The sequence below is a fragment of the Cervus canadensis genome, chromosome 1 (genome assembly GCF_019320065.1).
Source record: "Cervus canadensis isolate Bull #8, Minnesota chromosome 1, ASM1932006v1, whole genome shotgun sequence".
Classification (NCBI taxonomy): Eukaryota; Metazoa; Chordata; class Mammalia; order Artiodactyla; family Cervidae; genus Cervus; species Cervus canadensis.
This window is the reverse complement of record NC_057386.1, coordinates 37,729,969-37,750,907: the sequence shown is the minus strand read 5'-3', so window position 1 is coordinate 37,750,907 and position 20,939 is coordinate 37,729,969. Positions and strand designations below refer to the sequence as shown.

General features: G+C 53.8%; 1 protein-coding gene across 4 annotated transcripts; it reads right to left on the bottom strand.

Moving 5' to 3' along the window:
• Window positions 1-1,486: 1,486 nt before the first annotated feature.
• INPP5K (inositol polyphosphate-5-phosphatase K) lies at window positions 1,487-20,718 on the bottom strand. 4 transcript variants are annotated; one of them, XM_043478450.1, is made up of 12 exons: window positions 20,332-20,716; window positions 18,425-18,532; window positions 17,950-18,058; window positions 14,532-14,648; window positions 14,015-14,190; window positions 13,285-13,396; window positions 12,525-12,634; window positions 4,837-5,020; window positions 3,842-3,979; window positions 3,504-3,587; window positions 3,219-3,336; window positions 1,487-2,806 (listed from the first exon to the last, which is right to left on the bottom strand). In XM_043478450.1, exons 1-12 carry the CDS (start codon window positions 20,376-20,378, stop codon window positions 2,766-2,768), a joined length of 1,344 nt encoding a protein of 447 aa, XP_043334385.1. In that variant the 5' UTR covers window positions 20,379-20,716; the 3' UTR covers window positions 1,487-2,765. The 4 variants fall into 4 exon arrangements, with proteins under 4 accessions (XP_043334385.1, XP_043334376.1, XP_043334393.1 ...); XM_043478441.1 differs by having other exon boundaries at window positions 3,232-3,336; window positions 20,332-20,715; XM_043478458.1 differs by lacking the exon at window positions 20,332-20,716 and having other exon boundaries at window positions 3,232-3,336; window positions 17,950-18,051.
• Window positions 20,719-20,939: the final 221 nt, after the last annotated feature.

The window sequence follows — 20,939 nt, the reverse complement described above, 5'->3', positions numbered from 1 at the left end:
GCTTCCTTCCTTCCTCCGGGAAGCACATCTATCCAGGGCAGGATCATCCCGGCGGCCACACAATGGCCCTTATCAGCCGTGGAGCCAGGCGCAGAGACCCAGCGCACACCAAGTCTCACATATTTCCTGTTTCCACTCGGCGGGTCAGGGCTGGGCCCAGAGCGGCCATATCCTGACTGGGGCCAAGAGGAGGGAGAGCACCCCCCTTCCCCTTCCCGCCTCTCAATCACTGCTGGACTCAGCCCTCCTGGCCACAGGAGGCAGGGGTAGGAGTGTGTGAAGACAGAAGGGCAAAATGTACAGGACATGCATGACCCAGAGACAAGAGGAGAAACACGGGGATCCCTGGAGTCAGGAGCTCTGGAGTCCTGCCCCAGGGCTGCATTGATCAGTTTGAAGAGCTGAGTAGAATGTTTTGCAGTTGTTCTCACACAGTAATCTTGCGAATTGGAATGCTATTTGTTATTTTATAGAAACTGGGACTCCTAAAGTAGGGTAGAGGAGGGTAGAGGGGAGAATAGGGTAAAGAGGGGACTCTCATTCGAACCCAGCTCTTGACCCCATTCCTGTGTTTCTGCATGACACCACAGCTCAGGGGATCACACCATTTCTCTGAGCTCTCGCTTCCCCCAGCTACAGAGGAAGGCTGGCAGCACCCATGATGGTTGTGTGTGTGAGAAGGAAAGACGCAGGGGAGTTCCAGGGGTGGGCTCCTCAGGTGCGTGTGTGTTGTGGGCAGAGAGAAGTTACCATGGGGACCTCGGGGTAGAGGGATCTGGGGAGAGGTGAGGCAGAGAGAAGAGATGGTGATGTTTTTGGAGAGCTTAATCCAGGACCAAGGCTCCACACTAAGGTGTGAGGGGGGCTTCCCTGGTGACTCAGGGGTAAGGAACCCACCTGCCAAGGCAGGAGACCCCTGGTCCGGGAAGATCCCACATGCCCTGGGGCAACGAAGCCCATGCATCACAACTGCGGAAGCCCGCACGCTCTAGAGCCTGTGCTCTACCATGAGGGAAGACACCGCAATAAGCCCGCACACCACAACAAAGAATAGTCGCCCCTCACTGCAGCTAGAGAAAGCCCAAGCAGCAACGAAGACCCAGCACAGCCAAAAATAAAAACATAGATAAAATTATTTAAAAAAAAAATACTAAGGTATGAGGGAGTGCCAGGTGAGGAGGGATTACCTGGTGAGAGCAGAGTGAACGCCTTTTCTGAGTTCAGCCCCAAGAAGCCCACTCTACTTGCTTGGTAGGAGTGAGCGAAGTGCCCAACAGCAAAGGAGGCACAGCCCTCTGGGACCCAGGACCCAGAGGGCCCCCATCCCAGAACCTCATTCTCCCATTCCCACACAGGCAACATCTGTCACCCTCATCAGACACAGACAGTCTAGTCTGGACGACAGGGCCCTCATCCTGGAGTCAAGTAGGAGCCCGTGAACGTGGGCCTGTTCCCACCACCATCACAAAGGAGTCACACACAGGTGTAAAAGCCACTGTTTCTAATTAACCCCCAATGCAACAGCCAGAGAACATGGCCATGTTCTCTAGCCATGGCCCGCTAGAGGCCAGAGGGACAGTTCCAGATGGCTCTCAGGATGGAGTCAGGATACAGAGCAACTGGTGTCCCTGTCTCAGGTCCTGTGATGGGTCTGATGGTCACAGAGCAGGCTCCCTGAGGTGTCTTCTAGAAGGTGACCACTTCAGCCACTGTTGACTCAAGGGAGATGGTGGGCGTGGGGCCAGGCCGCGTCCACACGGTGCCTGGGGAATGCTCTCTGAAGATGCCCAGGCCAGATTCTCCAGAACGTCTTGACTCCGGCTCCACCTGCCCCCTCTTCTAGGTCCCAGGGCAGAGAGAGAGGGCAGATCTCTGGCCAGCGACAGCAAGCGAGGATAGGGGCAGATGAGATGGACTGGGCATGGGCCGCCCTGCGAAAGTCTGTGGCCAAGCTCCTCTATCAACTTCCACCCCTTCTCAGGAGGGCACTTTGGGGGCATGGAGCCTGACCCATGAGCAGAAGCAAACTTGGGTGCAGTCCTCTGCTCAGACCCTGGAACTTTCTGGGCTGGATTCCTTGAGCTGGGGGTGGAGGTAGGGGTATGTGTGTGCTGTTGGCAGGACACACCTCAACCTGTCCACAACAACTACAGGAGAGCCTGGGTGGAGGGCTCCTCCATCCTGCCTACTTGGTCACTGGCTTCTGCTGAAAGCAGGGATCTCAGACCCTCTGCCCACCCCTCAAAGGGACAGGCAACAAGATGTCAAGACTCCTGGGACCCAGCGCTCTGTGCGCCAACCAGTCTCTGCAGCCTGTACGGATGGGAGCATGTCCCCCACCCAGGCAGCCTAAGGCCCAGGGTGGCGTGACAAGAATGCAGGCCTGTGCCAGATGGGGCATGTGCCTGGCAGGCCTGCCTGGGCGGGGCTGGAAGTGTGTGGGGAAAATTCAGAAATGAGATGCGGGAGGGAGAGTCCTTCCTGCATCCAGGGGCCTGTCTCTAGATCTTCACTGTTGACAAACTAGCTGATTTCACTCACACCTCAGCAACAAAAACCTGTATTGAAGGGGCCCATTCCAGAGATCTAGACTGAAGAGAGCAGAGGAAGGTGGCCAGGGCTCCCCCTGGGAGGTGGAGGATGCCGCTGCCTCCTCCGGGGGCTGGGCTGGGCCCCCAGCTCCTGGCAGTGGTGGGCAGAGCTGGCTGCCAGCTCCAGCCTCTGCCCTGGATCACTCTAGCCTGGCTCAGATCTGTGGCTGGGCTTCATCCAGTGGGTCCTCCTCCAGGAAGGAGAAAGGCTGGATCTGCAGGGATAAAGCAGATGGTGAGTGGAAGGGGCAAGGGGCAGGTTTTTGCTCCATGCCTTCCATCTCCCCTATCCCCAAATGGATGAAGCTCTATCGTTCCGGGGAGGCGGGGCTCCTCGGCCCATGGCCTCAGGGAACCAGCAACGGGCTTGTCACCTGGGCTATCCTTCCTTCTGTTTTGTTGCTGTTCCTTCACTAAGCTGTGTCCAATTCTTTTGTGACCTCATGGAATGTAGCCCGCCGGGCTCCTCTGTCCATGGGATTTCCCAGGCAAGAATACTGGTGTGGGTTGCCGTTTCCTGCTCCAGGGGATCTTCCCAACCCAGGGGATCGAGCCCAGGTCTCCTGCATTGCAGGCGGATTCTTTGCCACTGAGCCAGCAGGGAAGCTCACCCTTCCTCTTACCCACCAGTATCTGTTACCTTGAAGGGTTTGCTTATCCCCACCACAGAATGTAGGTTGTTGCTATAGTAAAAAAGGAGAAACGGATCCTCAGTTTCAGGGATGTCGCTGATGTTGATGTATACCTGGAGGGAAGGACAGACAGATGTGGGTCAGCTCTATGGCCTCAGGCCCCATCCAGCTCTCAGTGACTAGGTATCCAGCTCTCTGCTCCTTCCAGAGGACAGAGAGCTCAGGCAAGCCCCCCCTGCTGGCGAGGTGGAACCCCTATCTCAGGTAAGGGGGAAGGTACCTGGTTCAGCCTGTCACTGAAGGAGATCTGGTTGTCCCTGACCCAGACATAGGAGACGTAGTCATTAATGTGGCGCAGCCCCACCTGTAGGAGGGGGGGATTGGGTGGGCGGTCAGTGGTTTGGGAGGACACAGGACCCATGTCAAATCCTAAGAGGAGGATGGTCTCATTTCTAAGGCTGGCCATCATAGCATCATCTGCCTCCTCCCCTTCACGGCCAGCCCCTCAGTAGGCAAGGACTCCAGGTAGATAAGGGTAGCTCTGTGGTCTCTATGCCCAACTCCCATGAGCCCTCAGCATGGATAAACCAGTGGGGTGTGGCCGACGGGCCCCATCACCTTGTACAGGCCAATCCAGTCCCAGGGGCTGCTGAGGAAGTCTGTGGTCAGGGAGTAGCTGATCAGCATGTCGCTCTCCATGGTGCACGGGCCCTCGGGCAGCAGCGTGATCAGCGGGGCAGACACCAAGGGCTTCAGCTACACACAGGGGTCAGAGGGGGTTGAAGTCCCACAGCAACGTCCCCTTCCCTGAGATGGGAGTCCTGACTGTGCCCTTCCAACAGGTCAGGGTCTCTGCGGGGGTGGGGTGGGGCAGCCAGCAGGGTGGGTTAGCTCTCAGCTAGGCTGCCTGGAGGGTATCAGACCTTGGCTGGCCGGCTGGAAAGAAGGGCCAAAGGCTGGTGGGGGATGGCTGGCCCTTTGAGGGAGGATGGGCCTGGGGCCGGGTGGGTGGGTAACCTGGCAGAGAGTCAAGTACTGGGGGCGGAGTATGCAGGTGGGGGAGGCTGCAGGAGCTGCTGACAGGATGAAGAAAGCAGCCAGGGAGTTGCTCTCAGGATTCCATGGCTTTTGACCCAAAGACCCAAATTCAATTTGGGGGCCTCTGGTGAGAACAGCTGGAGGCACGTGGAGGGACACACAGCATGAGGGCAGTCGGCAGCTCAAAGGGACCCACACTACCTTGGTCATTAGACGGCAAGATACAGGAGGAGGGGGTTCCCTCTGCAACCTGAGCCAGAGAGGTTTAGGACAAATGAAAGGAAGTCCTACCTCACATAGTAGGTAATAAGCATAATGGAACTCAGGAGCTCCAAGGGACAGTACCAAGAGGAAATGGATACCTACTGACAAAGGGTTTGAACACATTTTTGACAGACAGAGCCAGCAACAGCTCCTAAGAACAGTGAGACACCTGACCTGGGAGGAGAGGCAATCGTGTCCTCCTACAGGTCTCCCCGGGGACCTGCTGAGCTCTGAACCCAGGGCAGGCAGGTCTGGGATGTGGCCCGGCACAGCTGTGGCTCTGCCAAGTGCCAGGCAGCCTGGAGATTTACCTCTAAGTCAAAGGTGCAGGTGACGGGCTTATGGTCACTGATGGTGTACACCATGTGGCTGACGTAGCTCCTCAGGAACAGGGTGAAGGGGGCTGAGAGCGCAGGGGTGTGGAAATTGGTCTGGGACTGCCGCTTCAGCCTCCAAAGGACGCGATCAGTCCAAGCAGGCTTGCGCTTTTTCTCACTGGGGATTGGGGGAAAGGAAGAAGGGGAGAGAAGGGTCATCAGGCCAGCAGGAAGGGACCCCCACGAGCTCCCTTGGAATCCCTAACGCCAGGGCCTGTCAGCCGCCATGAGATGCCCCTGGACAGAGCTGGTGGAGCCCAGCCTGGCTGTGGGCAGGAGCGTGCCACGTAGAGCCAACAACAGTACACAGGTCTGTGTCAGACTCAGCCAAGGACCCTCGGTCTCATCTACATTTTTATGAATCAAATGTTTACTCAGAAACATTCCGTCTAAACCCTTTCTTACTTCCTGAACAAAAGCAGCAGGACATCAAAGAGGCTGAGGTTTGGAATGTGGGGTTAGAGCTGAGCTGGAACTTGGCTCCCTCCCACTCCCCGCAACTACCCTCTCCCCGCAACTAGAGATGTGATCTTGGGAAAGGGAAGGGAAGTATTTAGGGAATCTCCCCACATACCTTGGACCAGGACCATTTATCCCCTCTTCACAGGTGGAGAAAATGGGTCTTAGAGGGGTTGGGACTTTCCTAAAATTGCCCAGCCATGGTGTGGTGAAGCCAGGACTCTGGGCCAGCCAGCATGACCACAGGGTACATGCCCGTCATTGCCAGGCTAACCCCTCTTAGGCCTCAGCTCTTCACCAGTAGAACGGAGATAACAGCAGTTACATCTCAGGGTTACTGAGATGGTTAAATGAGACAAAACACAAAAAACAGATAGTGCCGTGCTTCATACAACACAAGCTGCCCCGGACGCTGGCTCTTATGAGGCTTTGTTCTCAAGAGTCAACTGAAGACCTGCCATCCCCTTTCCCCAGCTTCCCCAACGGGCATGAGAGACACCATACAGCTGGTCAGATGATTCACTGCTTCAAAACTTTTAAGGACGGACTTCCCTGGTCCAGTGGCTAAGACCCTGCGCTCCCAATACAGGGGCCTGGGTTCCATCCCAGGTCAGGGAACTAGATTCCACATGCCACAACTAAGACCCAGTGCAGTCTAATAAATAAATGTGTATTTTTTTTAAACAGTAACAACAAATCCAGCAAAAACCTTTTAAGGAGTCTTCACTGCCTCCAGAATAAAGCTCAGGTCTCCAAATGTGGCTTTCAAGGTGCCCAGGAGTCTGATGCCCCAGATTCGACCTTATCGCCCACCTCTGCCTCATACCCACCTCACCCTGGTGAGCCTCTCAAGCCTCTGGGCCTCTGTTCTTGTGGCTTTGCTGCCTGGAACGCCCTTCGTCGCAGGGAGAGGCCCAGTTCCCATGCTGTTGTTGTCCCTGGCCCGCCCTGACCTCTCTGCTTCCAAAGCACTTGACACAAGCACGTCTACTGTTACACTCCATTGTAGCTTACTGTTTCCCCCTCAGCCTATCAGTTAGTGCGAGCTCAGAAGGCAAGGAAGGGGCTCTTGGTGTCTCCTGTGTATGCCTGGCATTAGCACAGAGCTTGGTATGCAGTAAGTACTCAGCGGTATAATAGTTAGTCACTCACTTGCATCCAACTCTTTGTGATCCCATGGAGCCTGTCAGGCTCCTCTATCCATGGACTATCTCCAGATAAGAATACTGGAGTGGGTTGCCATTCCCTTCTCCAGGGGATCTTCCCAACCTCGGGATTGAACCCATCAACAAGCGCTCATGAAAACGAAAAACAAGTACTTGTGAAATACAAACAACTAAAAAAAAAAAACCAAGCTCACTCTCCTTCCTCAAAAATGTCCAGTTAATTTTAACATATATGACTTCACATGCTTATAGCTTGAAAGGCTATTTTTGTCTTCTGCTTTATTCACTTACTATTTTAAACAAACATTCCTGCCACACCTTCATCACTTCAATAGCAAAATGGTTCTCCAGCAATAGCGGCAGAATGGTGGTGCCCTGGAGGTGAACTTCGACTCTAAAATTGGAGACCAGTTGGTGAAAGGTTCTGTCCTGTTAATGCAGAGTTCTCTGTTGGTGAATTTGGGGAGTGGTGCTCTTGGAGAAGGTATTGAAGCTCTGTGCCCTTTCCCACACCTTGTCCTACACATCTCTTCCATCTGCCTATTTCTGAGTTGCATACTTTTAAAACGAATCAGTGATCTAGTTTAAAAAAAAAAAAAGTTCTGCCCTTGGCAAGTGACACCATCACTCTAAACTTCAGTTTCTTCAACTCTAAGATGGGGTGATAACAGTACTTACTTCAAAAAACCTTATTGAGGGAGTGTTGCAGAAGTGGTAACTGGCTACGTCACCTCTGGCTCTGAGCTCCTGGCATGTTTTGACCTTTCACGCTTCTGAAGAGTGTTCATGGGATGTCGGAATGTGGTATTTCCATCCCAGAAACTACAGACACAAAACCTCCAATCCAACCTTGGACATCAGTGCCTAGCAGTTCCTGAAATGTGGTAGTGAACCACACGGATGCACCCCTCTCCCTGTCGAGGCATCCTCCTGCCCCCACTTCCCTATTATGGTCAGAATCCTCCCCAAGTCCTGACCACATCCCCACTCCTTCCCCCTCAGGACCTCAGCCTGTCTCCCCTTCTTCCTTTTCCATGGCCTGGTCCACACTCATCACTGGGCACCTGTATTGTTCATTCTTTTGATGATCTTTGTTGTTGCTGTTCAGTCGCTAAATTGTGTCCAACTCTTTTTTGATCCCCACAGACTGTAGCCTGTCAGGCTCCTTCTGTCCAAGGGATTTCCCCAAGAATACTGGAGTGGGTTGCCATTTCCTCCTCCAGGGGATCTTCCCGATCCAAGGATTGAATCCATGTCTCCCGCATTGCAGGCGGATTCTTTACCACTGAGCCACCAGGGAAGCCCTCAATCACCTTTACTGAGCCCTTATTATAAGCCAGGAGACTGGGGAGGATCTGATAAATGGGATTGACAAACTTGTTGAGGAGCTTGTTTAACAAACAGAAGACAAAGGAACAAATAAGCAGAATAAATATATTCCCCCAGTTCTCCATTCCTGGTAACAGCTAAACACGGGGTCTCTCCATGCATCATGTGCCTGTGGCAGGCATCTTAGACTGTTCTAATCCTCCCAACCCTGGAAGGGCGCCACAGGTCACATTTCCCTTCTACAGGACACGGACGCTGAGGGAGGTCACCGTGTGCAGGTGGGAGCTGGGTGCCTGCCCATGTTGCTGCCCATGGAGTCAGCTCTCCTCCACTGCACCCGTCTCCCCCAAGTCTGTCCCTCAGTGGCCGATTCCCAGTGTGTAACCAGAGTGGGGCCTCACTGATGCTTTTTTTGGCTGAATGGTCATGACTGAGGAGAAGAACTGTTTTTTAAAATAATTTTTATTTATTTATTCATGGCTGTGCTGAGTCCTGGTTGCTGCACGGCCTTTTCCCTAGTTGCGGAGAGCAGGGGCTACTCTAGTTGTGGTGTGAGCTTCTCATTGTGGTGGAGCGTGGACTCTAGGGGGCGAGGGCTTTGGTAGTTGTGGCTCATGGGTTCTACAGCACAGGCTCAATAGTTGAGATACATGGGCTTAATTGCTCTGTGGCATGAGGGATCTTCCTGCATCAGGGTTCAAACCCATGTCTCCTGCATTGGCAGGTGGATTCTCTATTACTGAGCCGCCAGGGAAGCCCCCAAGAACTGTTTCTGGAGATGACAGGCACACCCCAGTTTACTGTGCTTTTCTTACATTAATACTTGGCTGAGATTGTGATTTTTACAAATTGAACCTTTGTGGCAAACCTGCATTGAGCAAGACTACTTGGAACCATTTTTCAAATAGCATTTGTTCCCTTTATGTCTCTGAGTCACGTTTTGGTAGTTCTTATAATAGTTCAAGCTCTCTTAGGGGTATAATAGTTAGGTGATCTGTGATCTTTGATGCTACTATCACAAAAAGGGAGGACTTGCCAAAGGCTCTGAGACTGGTTAGCACTTTTTACTAACAAAGTATTTTAAAACTAAGGTATGTACATTTTTTTAGATATGTTATTGTACATTCAATAGACTACAGAACAGTATAAACCTAACTTTTCCGTGCACCAGGAAACCAAAAAGTTTGAGTGACTCTATTGTGATATTTGCTTTACTGTGGTGGTCTGGAACCAATTCCACAATATCTCCCAGGCATGCCTGTGATATGTCTTTACTTTCTAAAAATTAAGACCAAGTAGCTCTGCAAGATTCTCCAGGCTTAAGAGCCTAGAAAACTTGAGCCAATTTATTGGCCCCAAAGGAGTGATGTGTTCCATTTTTGGGTCTGGGAGCATTTTCCTCTTGGCTCCCTATAGATGGCTTCTAAGTGTCCCACTGAACTCTGGACTTGAGTCTTGCCTAGATTGATCATAACATCCTCTGCTCACTGCCGAGCGGGGAGGTGGACTAGGTTCCTGTGGACTGTAACAAAACCCTACTGTAATCCCTGACTTTAATAGGATTTCCTGCCCTCAGCCCTTTCACCCTCCCCTGTAACGGAGCCGACCTCGTTTCTCATTACATCTTAGCTCCAGTACGCTGCCGAGGCCAGGCGAAGCTGCGAACCGGCCCCGCACACAGCTCAGTCCCTCTGTTCAGCGGGGCATTCCCACTCAAAGTGCCTCTCATCGGCGCTGCTGCTGACTGATCAGAAAGCCTGTCCTCCTTTCTGTGAAACCTGCTGCCTCTCTGACAGTTCTCATTGACTCCTCCTGGCTTCAGCTGCCCTCCTCCATTCACTTCGCTCTCTTTTACCACTTCCACACAGAATTCTGGAGCCTTCTACTGGCCAGCTCCTGGACTTGAGAGTGTTTATTTGGCTCTCTCTCTCTGGGTGGGTCCCTCTACTAGACTGGCTGCTCCTTAAATATCTTATCTGTCCCTTTCGTCCTCTCGGGCTCCCCGTTCAAACACATGGCAGGCACACTGTGCCACATAACCAGGGACAGTCGTGAACCAGATCGAGCCTCTGTGCTCCGGGCATTCACAGCACAGCAAAAAGGAAAAGACACAGTGAACGCACGATGTGCAAGGCTTGCAGGCAGCGTGAACAGCAGGAGAGAACTCTCAGCAAAACTGGCAAGGGTCAGGGAAGATTTCCCAATAGAGATGATGCCTCAACCAGGTTTTCAAGGATGAATAACAGACTGATCACACAGGAATGTTTCTGTTCCCTATGTGGGGGTCCTGCCAACCACAGGCATTCCCAGCGGGGGATATTTCATTTGTGATGTCCCCCTGTAATGCTGTTGTTCCTGTCCAGACATTCCTTCATTTCCTGGGCTCCAGGCAAGGGAAAGCATGAGTCTGGATTCACACAGACCTCAGTTCAAATTTTTTGCTCCATCACTTACTCGGTTACTACCTTACTTAGACCTTCTGAGATAGTTCCCTTATTTGTAAGAAGTCAGTATCAACACTGTCTACCTAATGAAGATACAGCAGGAATTAAGTGAAGCGATGTGGGCAAAGCCCTCTGCCCAATGCCTGGCCCATGGTCAGCACTCAGCGATGTCCGTCATAGTGAGGATTGTATCTATCACGTAGAAGTAACATCTGCCTTCTCCTTGGCAAGCTTTTTGCTATCCCAGCCCTGACCTCCTTTCTGCTGCTAGCTGGCAAGACTGGCTGTGTGGGTCCCTGGTGGTCCAAGGGTTAGGACTCCACGCTTCCAATGCAGGGGGTGTGGGTTGGATCCCTGGTCGGGAAACTAAGATCCCACATGCTGTGTGGCACAGCCAAAAAATAAATACACATTAAAAATAAATACAATTCATCAAAAAAAAAAAAAAAGGACTGGCTGTGAATTTGGAGGCACTGCGGGCTAGAGGAAAGCATCACAGGCAGCACAGTCTGGAGAGGTCTGGCCCCGGCTCCACTATCCCAGCACAGCCACCTGGGGAAGACCGTGAACATCTCAGCCTCTCCACACCACCTGCGTGACTTCCAGCCTCCTGCCGCCTTCCCTCCCGTACCCGGGGGTGTGAGCAGAGTTACGCCTGGCCACATGGCCTGTCAGCAGCTCTCTTCATGCTGGCAAGTGTAACTGGTAGAGGGGCCTGGCTTGTCCCACAGAGGCCTGACAATTTCCACGATGATCCTCATTTCCAATGGATGGCCGGGGAGACTGACGGCTGCGGACCTGGGCCAGCGGGAGCCTGCCCTCTTCCCTGCTTTCTGGCTCGGGCTGTGGCCCAGCCGGCCCTCGGTTCCAGTGTTCCTGGCCTCTTCTTGTGCGCACGGCCCCTGGCTGTGACCCCACTCTGTCTTGCTCCACACGCCTCAAATGGCTCACGCTCTCCCCCTCGCTTGGCGGGGACATTGTGGCTCTGCCACACGGCTTCCGGCCCTGGGCCAGCAGGGCCCCCTCGCATCCTGGCCTGGCTGTGGACAGACCTACTCACCGCCTAAATCCCAGAGGCCTGGGCTGCCCTGGGGGCACCTATCTCCCTCAGAAGACAATTCTGCTAGGGGAATACAAACAGCCCCATGTAACATGTAGGGGGTTATTCTTCTTCAAAGAGATGAGGGTCCCTGCCCTAAATTGGGTCAGGGGTTTTGGGCCCGAGCTACTTTTGCCCCACTGCCTAAGTCTAAGGTTTTGGTGGTTACCTGTCCCTTTCTCAGTTCTTTAGAAAGGCTTTCAGTAAAACTCCGACCTGAAGACCTGAATCTAAAAACAACAACAGCAGTTATCGTGGTGCCTACCAGGTGCCAGGCACTAGGCTAACATGCCAGGTCTTATTTATTTCTTTTTAAATATTTATTTACTTGGCTGCCCTGGGTCTTAGTTGCAGCATTTGGGATCTGACCAGGGATCAAAACCGGGTCCCCTGCTTTGGGAGCTGGGAGTCTTAGCCACTGGACCACCATAGAAGTCCTGTGGTGGTCTCAATGAATCCTCAGTTCCATGAGATAGGTACTGTTATCATCCCCATTTTTAGATGGAAAAATTGAGGCTTAAATACCATGACCAAGGTCATGCATGCCAATAAAGCACAAACTGTGCTTCTAATTTCTAACCAGGTACATTATCTCTGCATTGTTCCCCACTAACTGCCCCACTGACAACTCCTACTTCATCTTCCTTAACTAGTACCCAACCCACTCACAGCCAGGGCAGGACTACTTAACACCAGTGATTGGCTGAGCCAAGCTTTCTGTCCCCACCATCTTCTGGGCAGGACCAGAAAGCCCTGGGGGGGCAGGAGGGCAGGAGTTTGAAGGATGCTGAAGTATAGTCCCTTCCCGATCTCCCTTGCCCTGCAGTCAGAAATCAGCTGTCTTCCTTCCCCTTTGGCTCTACCTGCCCCGGCCCCAGCCCCCATTCTGGCCAGCACCAGCTCCCCTTCCTGCTCCCTCCTGGGACCATCTGGGACAGCTCCCTCAGTCAGCATCTCATGAGGGGTGTGGAGGCACCGCTCCTGAGAGGTGATGGCTGGATCTAGCCCTGCTTCCCCAACACTTCTAACTGAAGGTGGGTCCCATGATCACAAGGGCCAGCACGGTCTGACTTCCCAGGCCCAGATCTGCAACAAGCACATTCTGTCCCGGTGGGGCCCCCTCACCTGGTGTCATAGTTGTTGGAGTTCTTATCAAACTTGTAGGTGGGCGGGAAGAGCAGGGAGCCCTCCTGGAATTCCCGGAGCAGTGGGTCGTGTCTCTTGGCGATGCTGAGCTGGAGGAAAAGGGATCGGCACTTGCCATCGCAGTGGGGCAAGATTCAAACCTGGCGGTGCCCTCCCAGTCAGACTGCTCCTCACTGCCCCAGCCCTGTACCCGATCCCCAGGACAGCAGCTGAATGCGAAAGAAGGCAAACATCACCCCCCTACCCACCCACCCCGGAGTCCCAGGGGAGGGAGCCGCCTACCACTTCCCTGTCCCTGGACCACAGGGACCAGGCTCTGAATTCTATTTCCCTAGGAACCACTAGCAGAAGTGTGTCAGAGGGGAGGCTGGGGTAGGCAGGGTGTCCCAATGGGTGGTATCTCATCCTCCAGGAGGCAAGACAGGTCGGGAGTGGGAAAGACAACAGGGACACTGAGGGCTGGGCAGGGTCGGCAGGCCACAGCCCTTTTCGCTCCCCGACCTCACACACACCTGGTGCTGGAGCGCCTCCAGGTGGAGGCCAGGCTGGCCAGACAAGCCTGGCTGCCCCACTCCCAGCAACCAAGGCCTATTAGACTCTGCCCTGCCTGGGGTCAGGGACTTTGAAGGCTTGGGAAAGGAGAACGGGCGCTAGGGAATCTCCCCACACCTCCTGCTGACCTCCCCTGCCTTGGGCTCAGAACTCTCCTCCCTCAGGCTCAGATCCCCCTCTCAGATACCTGATCCTTCTCCCACAGGTCACTGTAGCGCTGATTTCTTATGGATTCTCGAACAAAGTGCAAACCGAAGTCCTCGATCCGAAAGTTCATGTCTCCAAACCAGAGAATGAGGCTTCAGAAAGAAAGGAAGGCAGGTGGCCTGAGGGTCTGTGATGGGGTCAGAGCAGGCAGGAGACCACAGGGGCTCTGACCACCCACTGCAGGGCTGCCAGGAAGCAGAAGGCTCGAGGAGGGGGTGAAAAGCCAGAGGCTGAGGGAGGATCAGGTGAAGACAAGGGCGGGCCCCAGTGGGCCTGTTCTCCTGGCCCCCACCGGCCATTCAAGCCAAAGGGACCAGCCCTGAGGGGCAAGTGGTGAACGTGCAGCAGGCTCGAGCCCTCCCTCCCTGTCCCCCAGCTGGGCACCCGGCACCAGGTGCCCCCACAGGGCACACCTGAGAACCAGCCCTCCCCGGGGACCTCAGGAACTATGAGGTTCTTGACCTGGGATGTTTGGAAGTGTCCAGAGTTTCTAGGCAGGATAGAGGGGCCAGGGAAAGGGAAGGGGTCCCAGACCCCAGGCAAGCAGAGCTGAAGAGGAGAGCAGACAGGGCATCAGGGAAAGAGGCTGCGGGAGGGCGGGAGATGGGGGCAGACTGCCTCTGGCGGGGGAGCAGTGACCCGGCAGAGCAGGCTTGCCGGGGCTGGCCTGGAGGAGAGGGTCGGGGCACAGTTCACAGCAGCACACTCACTCATGGTCTAGGATGTTGGGGATATCCTGTGCCTCAAAATTCTGCATCTCCAGGATCCGGTCAAAGTGCTCCAGCCGCTGGTCATTGTTGGCCATGTGGGGGGGCAGGTGGCAGTTGATGATGCTGACATAGTAGCCGTAAAGCTTCAGAAAGATGTTGACACCCCCTTTGTTCCCCTGGTAGGTGGGCAGGAAGGGGGAGACACACCTGTTTTCCCATCCGGGGCCTGAGAGCAGATGGTCTCAGTTCCTGTGGGATCTCCCAGGATCGGCAGACACTCACCTCCGCACAGCCCAGCTCACCTACCTGCCGTCCCAGGGACACTAGGCGCCCCAGAGGAGGGAAGGCAGCTATGCGGGGCACTGGCCTGTACAGAGTGCCAAGATTCATTTCACCCCCTTTTTTCAATCCATTCATTCCCTTTTTCAGTTGCCCAGCTCTAAAGCCCCCAGCCTCGCTCCATCCAGTGAGAGAAGGCCCCCTCAGCTCTTGACTCAGAAAACAGCTCAGTCCTTACCCAGTACCCAAAGAGGCCGGTAGGGGTGGATTTAGTAGATAGGACCTGGATAAACGGCAAATGCTGGTACTTGGCAAAGATCAGTAAGAGGAGCCCTTGCATGCGGACACTGGAGACCTGCAGGACAGAAGGGTGACAGTCATTCATGTCCCTCCAGGGCCTGTGCTGGGCGCCCTTGAGAACCCTGAGCCACATGGATGTCCTGCCCCAGAGGTCTATGGCATCTCAGTGCTGATGGAGTCTCAGCTGCCAAATGAGGGAATCTGGGGGCTCAGCAAGGGGGTGGAGACATCCCACCATCAGGAGGGCACTGACTCTTCCGCCCCAGCTCATGTATGGCCAGGCACCCTTCTCCCTAGAGCCCTCCTGAGCTCCCCCGGGTACCGTGCATGGAAGGGCTCAAAGAACTTCAGAGATGCTTTATGGGACAATGGCTAAGGGCCAGATCTAGGTTCAGAAACCAGCTCGGGCTGTTAGTATTTGATGCCGGACAAGTCTATTTTCTCATCGATAAAGCAGGAATCTATCTTAAAGATGCTGGATTTTTTTTTTTTTTTAAAGATTCTGGATTAACTGGTAGCTCTTGATATTAATTTTTACTTTAAGGATTCTTGAAAGTAAATGCAGAGAAGGGACATAAGCATGAGAGAACGGGAAATACTTTGTATCTTGATTTGATGGGTGGCAGCATGGCTACATACACGTATAAGAATCCACCAGACTCTACACTTCATTTCTCCATACATTATAGCTCAGGAAAAAACAACTAAGAAAATGCTACTGAAAAATAATACACACTATGGGCAGCTGGTGTCCCTGAACGCCACGCAGAGGGGATGAGAGTGAGCACAAAGGATGTGTGTGCGCAGGTTGGGGGAAACAGCTAATTCTGGCCAACTTTTGAAAGAAGGGTCCCTGTTCTGCAGAAGGACTGAGGCACAAGGAGACTAAGGAACCCGCAGGACCACTTTGGACAGCAGCGTCAAAGGACCAGGACTGCCAGAATCCCCGCTCTCAGCTGCCGTGGAGGTGGGGTGGGAATGGGCCTGTGACCCTCTCACAGCTTCAGGCTGTCTACACCCACCACCCGAGTAGCTATTTCCGGAGCATGAGGTGCAGAGGCCAAGGAGGAAATCCCCGGGTGGGGAGCATGTACCGGGGCCTTCCAGGAATTATGAAACTTGATCCCGCATGCCAGGAGCTCTGGGATGGTGGAGGAGTCAAGGGAGGGGGAACCCTGAACCCAAGACCGAGGGACAGAGGCGTGAGCACCCAGGGCTGGGCACAGGTTGCTACCAATGTGTCCCCGACTTCACTTTCCACCCCTGTCTTGGTCTCTCTCTTTCGCAAGCAAATAGGACAATGGGAGTGGGGAAGGGCTGGACTCCCAGGGGCGGGGGGGACTGACTCCCAGGGAACTGAAAAAAGATTTGGGAAGAGTTTCAAGATTAATCTGATCCCACAGAGCAGGTGGGGGCCACTGAGCTCCGCCCCACAGGCTAGAGCCCACTCTGAAAGAGCAGGGAAGTGGGGGTAGGGCAGGGAGGATGGAGGTGGGGGTGGGGCAGGAAAACTTCAGATTGGGAGAAAGGGTGGGGCTATGGGGAAAGGCAGGAGACTTGTAGGGAAGTTCTAGTTGGAGGAAATGAAGGAGGAGGAGCTAAGGAAGGGACTAGAAGGAGGGAGGCTGGGAGCCGAGGAGCAGGCAAAAGGGTTAAGCACCAGGCTTCTCAACCTGTGGCCAGCAACTTCCGGCCTCAGGAACAGGCTGCAGGCACGGCTCTACTCTACTCTCGGCTATGTGAAGGAGGGGCATCTGCTGTGGGTGCCTGCCAGGCCCTCAGGCTGGTCTCCCAACCTCAGGAGGCCCCACGGAGAGAGTGAGCTGTGTCCATGCCACAGGATGAGCTAATTTCCTTGGCTCAAGTCCATCCCACCGATGCCTTGCCAGTGAGCCGAGGTACAAGGAGGCCTCCAGTCTTGGGAAGGGAGTGGGTGGTGAGAGACAAGTGGTTTTGCCCTCTGAGAGGGGCCAGCTCCAAGTCTGCAGGAAGAGGCCTGAGTTTGATCTGGGGGGAGCCAAGGGCTTGGGGACTGGCATCTTTTAGCCTCAGCAGCAGGATCACATCTGACGTGACCTGGCTCTGCCCTCCTCCAGAGGATTCACAGCTCTTGCCTCAGCACCTCTGGACAGATTAGGGTAATGGAGTGAATCCTGAAGCAATCCAATCACCCAGAGAAAGGAAAAAAGGAGTTCTGGTATTTCTGAGAAGCAATGCTTCTTGGAGGTATTTTTAGTGGGACTGTGTTTCATCTCTCAGCTGTGTAGGGCAGACAAGTAAGATCCAGCAATCTAGAGCATTCCTGCAGATTATCCTATGGTCAAAAAGGTTTCCTAAAGAATACTGGCCCTATAGACTGAGAACCCTTCTCCTCCACATGTGTCTCTTCTGACCTCTGGGTCTCTGAGGATTTGAGGTGCATGTCTCTTAAGATCAGAGGACACCCTCTGATACCAGCAGGAGAGTCATAGGATATCTGTCAGCCTTAGAGATCACCAGTACAGTAATAAAGTACAGTAGTTAAAGACATGGGTTATGAAGTTTGAAAGATCTGGATCCAAATCTGTCATGATCTCTGAGTCTTGGTTTCATCCGTATAACACTTATATTTCAGAATAGTTAGGATTTTTTAATAATGTACATAAAGAGTTTGTTTATAATGCTGATGCTTTCAAACTGTGGTTCTGGAGAAGACTCTTGAGAGTCCCTTGGACAGCAAGGAGATCAAACCAGTTGATCCTAAAGGAAATCAACCCTGAACATTCATTGAAAGGACTGATGCTGAAGCTGAAACATCAATACTTTGGCCACCTGATGCCAAGAGCTGACTCACTGGAAAAGACCCTGATGCTGGGAAAGATTGAAGGTGGGAAGAGAAGGGGGCAACAGAGGATGAGATGGTTTAATGGCATCACCGACTCAATGGACACAGGGTTGCAAAGAGTTAAACACGACTGAGTGACAGAACAACAAAACAACACCACCAATAAACACACCATAGATAGTGGCAATTACTATTATACTCTGAGATTTCAGGCTGGGTCTTCGAGTAGAGATTAGAGGCTGAGGGTAGGGTAGGCAATGAGGTGTTACTAAGCCGTGCTACACCTCCCCAAGGAATTCTCCCAACCTGAAAAATATCGAGGTGTTAAACTAGCCCCTGGGGTCCCGCTCAGCTGCAGCTACTTCAGAAAGACACAAGGCAGGCAGGAGCCCCAGGGAACCAGGTGCAACTGGGGTTTGGGTTTTTAAATAAAAGGGTAACAGCATGAAAGCTGGACTGGGAGACAAAGGACTAGGGATTAGTAATAAGAGGTGAGACACATTTCCCAATTGCCCATGAACTTGCAAGTTACCTTGACGAAGCTCAGAGGGGAAAGCACGTCCATGAAGTAACTGCTCCATGGGTCTTCAAAGGCAGTGTCAGAAAGGAGGCTCATGATCCCACAGTTCAGTTCCTGCAAACTGCCCATCCCAGATCAGAGGCCTGCTCCCGGCCTGGAGGGCCCTGCCTCTGCCCAGATCAGAGGCCTGCCCCCGGCCTGGAGGGCCCTGCCTCTGCTCCGACATCTAGCACTGCCCTCGGCCGACTGTCCAGCCCTGGGTTCTCCCTCCCCTGTGGCTATTGCTCGCCAGCCCCCTGCCATTGCTGACCCAGGACAACAGATGTGGCCTGGCTCTGATGCAGGCTGAAAGTTCTTGGCCTTCACACCCCAGGGCAAGGGTGAACAGGTTACAGTGGTTCCCCGTGGGGACAACTTGGGACTGGTCAGGCTTACCTGATCCTGATCTCAGATATAAGGATGCGTGACGCGTTCTATGGACACCTACCCAATGACATATATGTCCAGATTCAGGTTCAGGTTGTTCAGCTGAAGCAGATCACTGAGGTCTGGAGGAGGTGCTGCAGAGGCCACGTTCCACGTCACAACATGTATGCTGAGAAGGGAAGCCATGGAGGAAGGAGGATGAGACCTCGTCCAGGTAATAGACCAGGGGCTGCGCCTGCTAATGGCTGGACCGTAATCTGTTGTAGTCAGAATGGGAAATGTGTGTTTTGCTGCATCCACTGGAGGGAACAGGGGCACTGAACTACAAGCCCTTCATCTTCAAGCCCTCTGTCCCCTGAAGCAGGAAATGCCCACCCTGGATTGGCTCCTCCGTGCAGGTATACAGCTGCCCACGGCTGGCGGCACCTGTGCTGCTGACACAGGGAGAGCTGCCAACGAGCGGGGCCGAAGGTTTTGGAGTCAGGCAAGGGAAGGGGTGTGAATGGGGTGGGCAGTGAAGAATTTATTAATTCTAACAGCCCTTCATCTGTGGCTCAGTCAGCAACTTCCCACCCCACACTCTTCAATCCATGGGGTCCCAGGACCACCAGAAAGATTCTGGACGCTCAGTTTTCACCTTGTGAGAGGCCTGAGCACAGCAAGACAGGGGAATTTAAAAAATAACAGATAAGGGCACCACCTTTCCTTCCTCACCCATCCCTGGAGCACAACCAATTCTGCCAAGCATTTCAGAGAGGCTAACAAGATTCTACATAACAGGTTTCCCAACATCTTTCCCAAGAGTCTACCCAATTTTAGGAAAAACCATCAGTTGGATAACATCCAACGCAGCTTCATATAAACCCCAGGGAAGCAACAGATCTAATCAGCAGCTCTCAATAACACTGGCTTCCTCAGAGGCTCAGGGGAAAGAGAGACTTGAAAATCTCTTCATTTGAACAGTTACAGCAGCGCTCCTGGGAAGCCCCCAGACTGTGCCGAGTACACAGCAGGCAGGGGCTAAAACCCCACAGAGACCAAGAGAGCCAGCAAGCCCCAGGGAAGTCCTAGGCACACCGTAAGGAGGAGGATCTGTTACAGCAGAAGATTTTGAATGGGGACAAGAAGAAAAGGGCAGGATTTCCCCAAACATCTTTTCTCCACCAGATCCCTGTTCTTAGAGGTTCGAGTTCTAAAAAGCACAACCTGAAGAAATTCTTGGCCAACTTAAAGCAGCTTCCTGCCCCTCCCTCCGAACATCAACAAAACAATAGGAAAACCACCTTCGCAGGCACTCAGCCAGAGGTTCTGCCCCTTCGTTTGTTTACGATCTCCCCCTGCTGTCCAACGGAGGATTAAAAGGAGCTTTTTCACGGCAAGGCTCCTTGTTTTCCCAGGGACCTCCAGAGCCGGGATTTCTTGTTCCCACTGTTAGGTCCCATGATTACCAGCAAATCCTTGCATCGTGACTGGCACTAAGTTGGTGATTAGCGTCGTTAAAGAGCAAGCATGAGACCAAGCTATTATCACTTCACTAAAGGATCTTATCTAAATCTGATTGTGGATTTCAGGTCATAACGGGATCAGGCAGATCTCATGATGTATATGCTGATCTAAAGAACAAGGTTTCTACTCTAGACCTAAGGGGAGAATGCTTTGTTATAGCTTTAACTTCAAACAGCCTAACACTGCTCCCTACTCCAGAATCTAACTGGGACACCTGCTAGGGGCGCCGAAGTGGGTAAGAGCTTGGCGGCCTGAGTTTGCAGGAGGCGCAGGGTTTGAACCCAACATAGCCCTCTTAGATACTGGCCTGGGAGAATGTGAGAGGCCTCTGAACTAGAAGCAACCTACAGGTCTGGCCCCTTCTCTCCCAGTCCGGTTCTGGCCCAGACCCGCAGCACTAATTGGGTTGGAGGTAGCGATCCCTCCCCGGGCAGCCGGCCTGCCCGCAGTCGCCTTCCTCACCTGAGCGTCCTGCATCTCGGCTCGGTCCGTGGGTTCATGGCCTCCATCGTCCCCACGCAGTGGCCCGGCCGGCTTGCACCTCGCCGGTCCTGGCCCGACCGGCTCTCTCTGGGAAGCAGGTGCCGGTCCGCTCACACTCCCGATTGTTTTTCTTCCGGATTCCGATCCTTCGATTCGGCTTCCGTAAGAGGCGGGGCCGGGGCGCACGGAGAACTCTGGGTGGCGGGTCCGCAGGAAGAGGCAGGACTCTCCAAGGAGCGCGAAACGGGGCAAGGCGAAGGGAAAGGGGCCTCGGGGACTGGGGACGTAAGAGAGGCGTGTCCCCGTAGCAGCAGAACCCGACGCAACACTGCCCGGCCCGCGGGGCGCGGCGGCCCAGGCTCCGCCCCCGAGGCTCCCAGGCTGCCCCGCGCAAGGCTGGCCGGGAGGGGCTGTCTTCCGGCGGAAGTCGACGGCACGCTCTCCCCGGCGCTTCCCTTTTCACTGGGGTGTCTGGGTTCTAGGGCACCGATCTCTGCAGGTTCCCAACGCCCGGAGGGGCAGAGGGCGAGCCGGATGGGACGCAGCCAGCCACTGTACGACCTGTAATCCGCTCTTACCCCCCAGCT

What these genes read in the sequence shown, in the direction of transcription:
- INPP5K (XM_043478441.1), bottom strand. Translation starts at nt 20,378, where the DNA reads ATGGAGGCCATGAACCCACGGACCGAGCCGAGATGCAGGACGCTCAG. An exon ending in CCGGCCTCTTTGGGTACTGG is followed by an intron (nt 14,191 to 14,531) that starts GTAAGGACTGAG and finishes CCCACCTACCAG; the next exon opens with GGGAACAAAGGGGGTGTCAA. An exon ending in ACTGGATTGGCCTGTACAAG is followed by an intron (nt 3,588 to 3,841) that starts GTGATGGGGCCC and finishes CCCCTCCTACAG; the next exon opens with GTGGGGCTGCGCCACATTAA.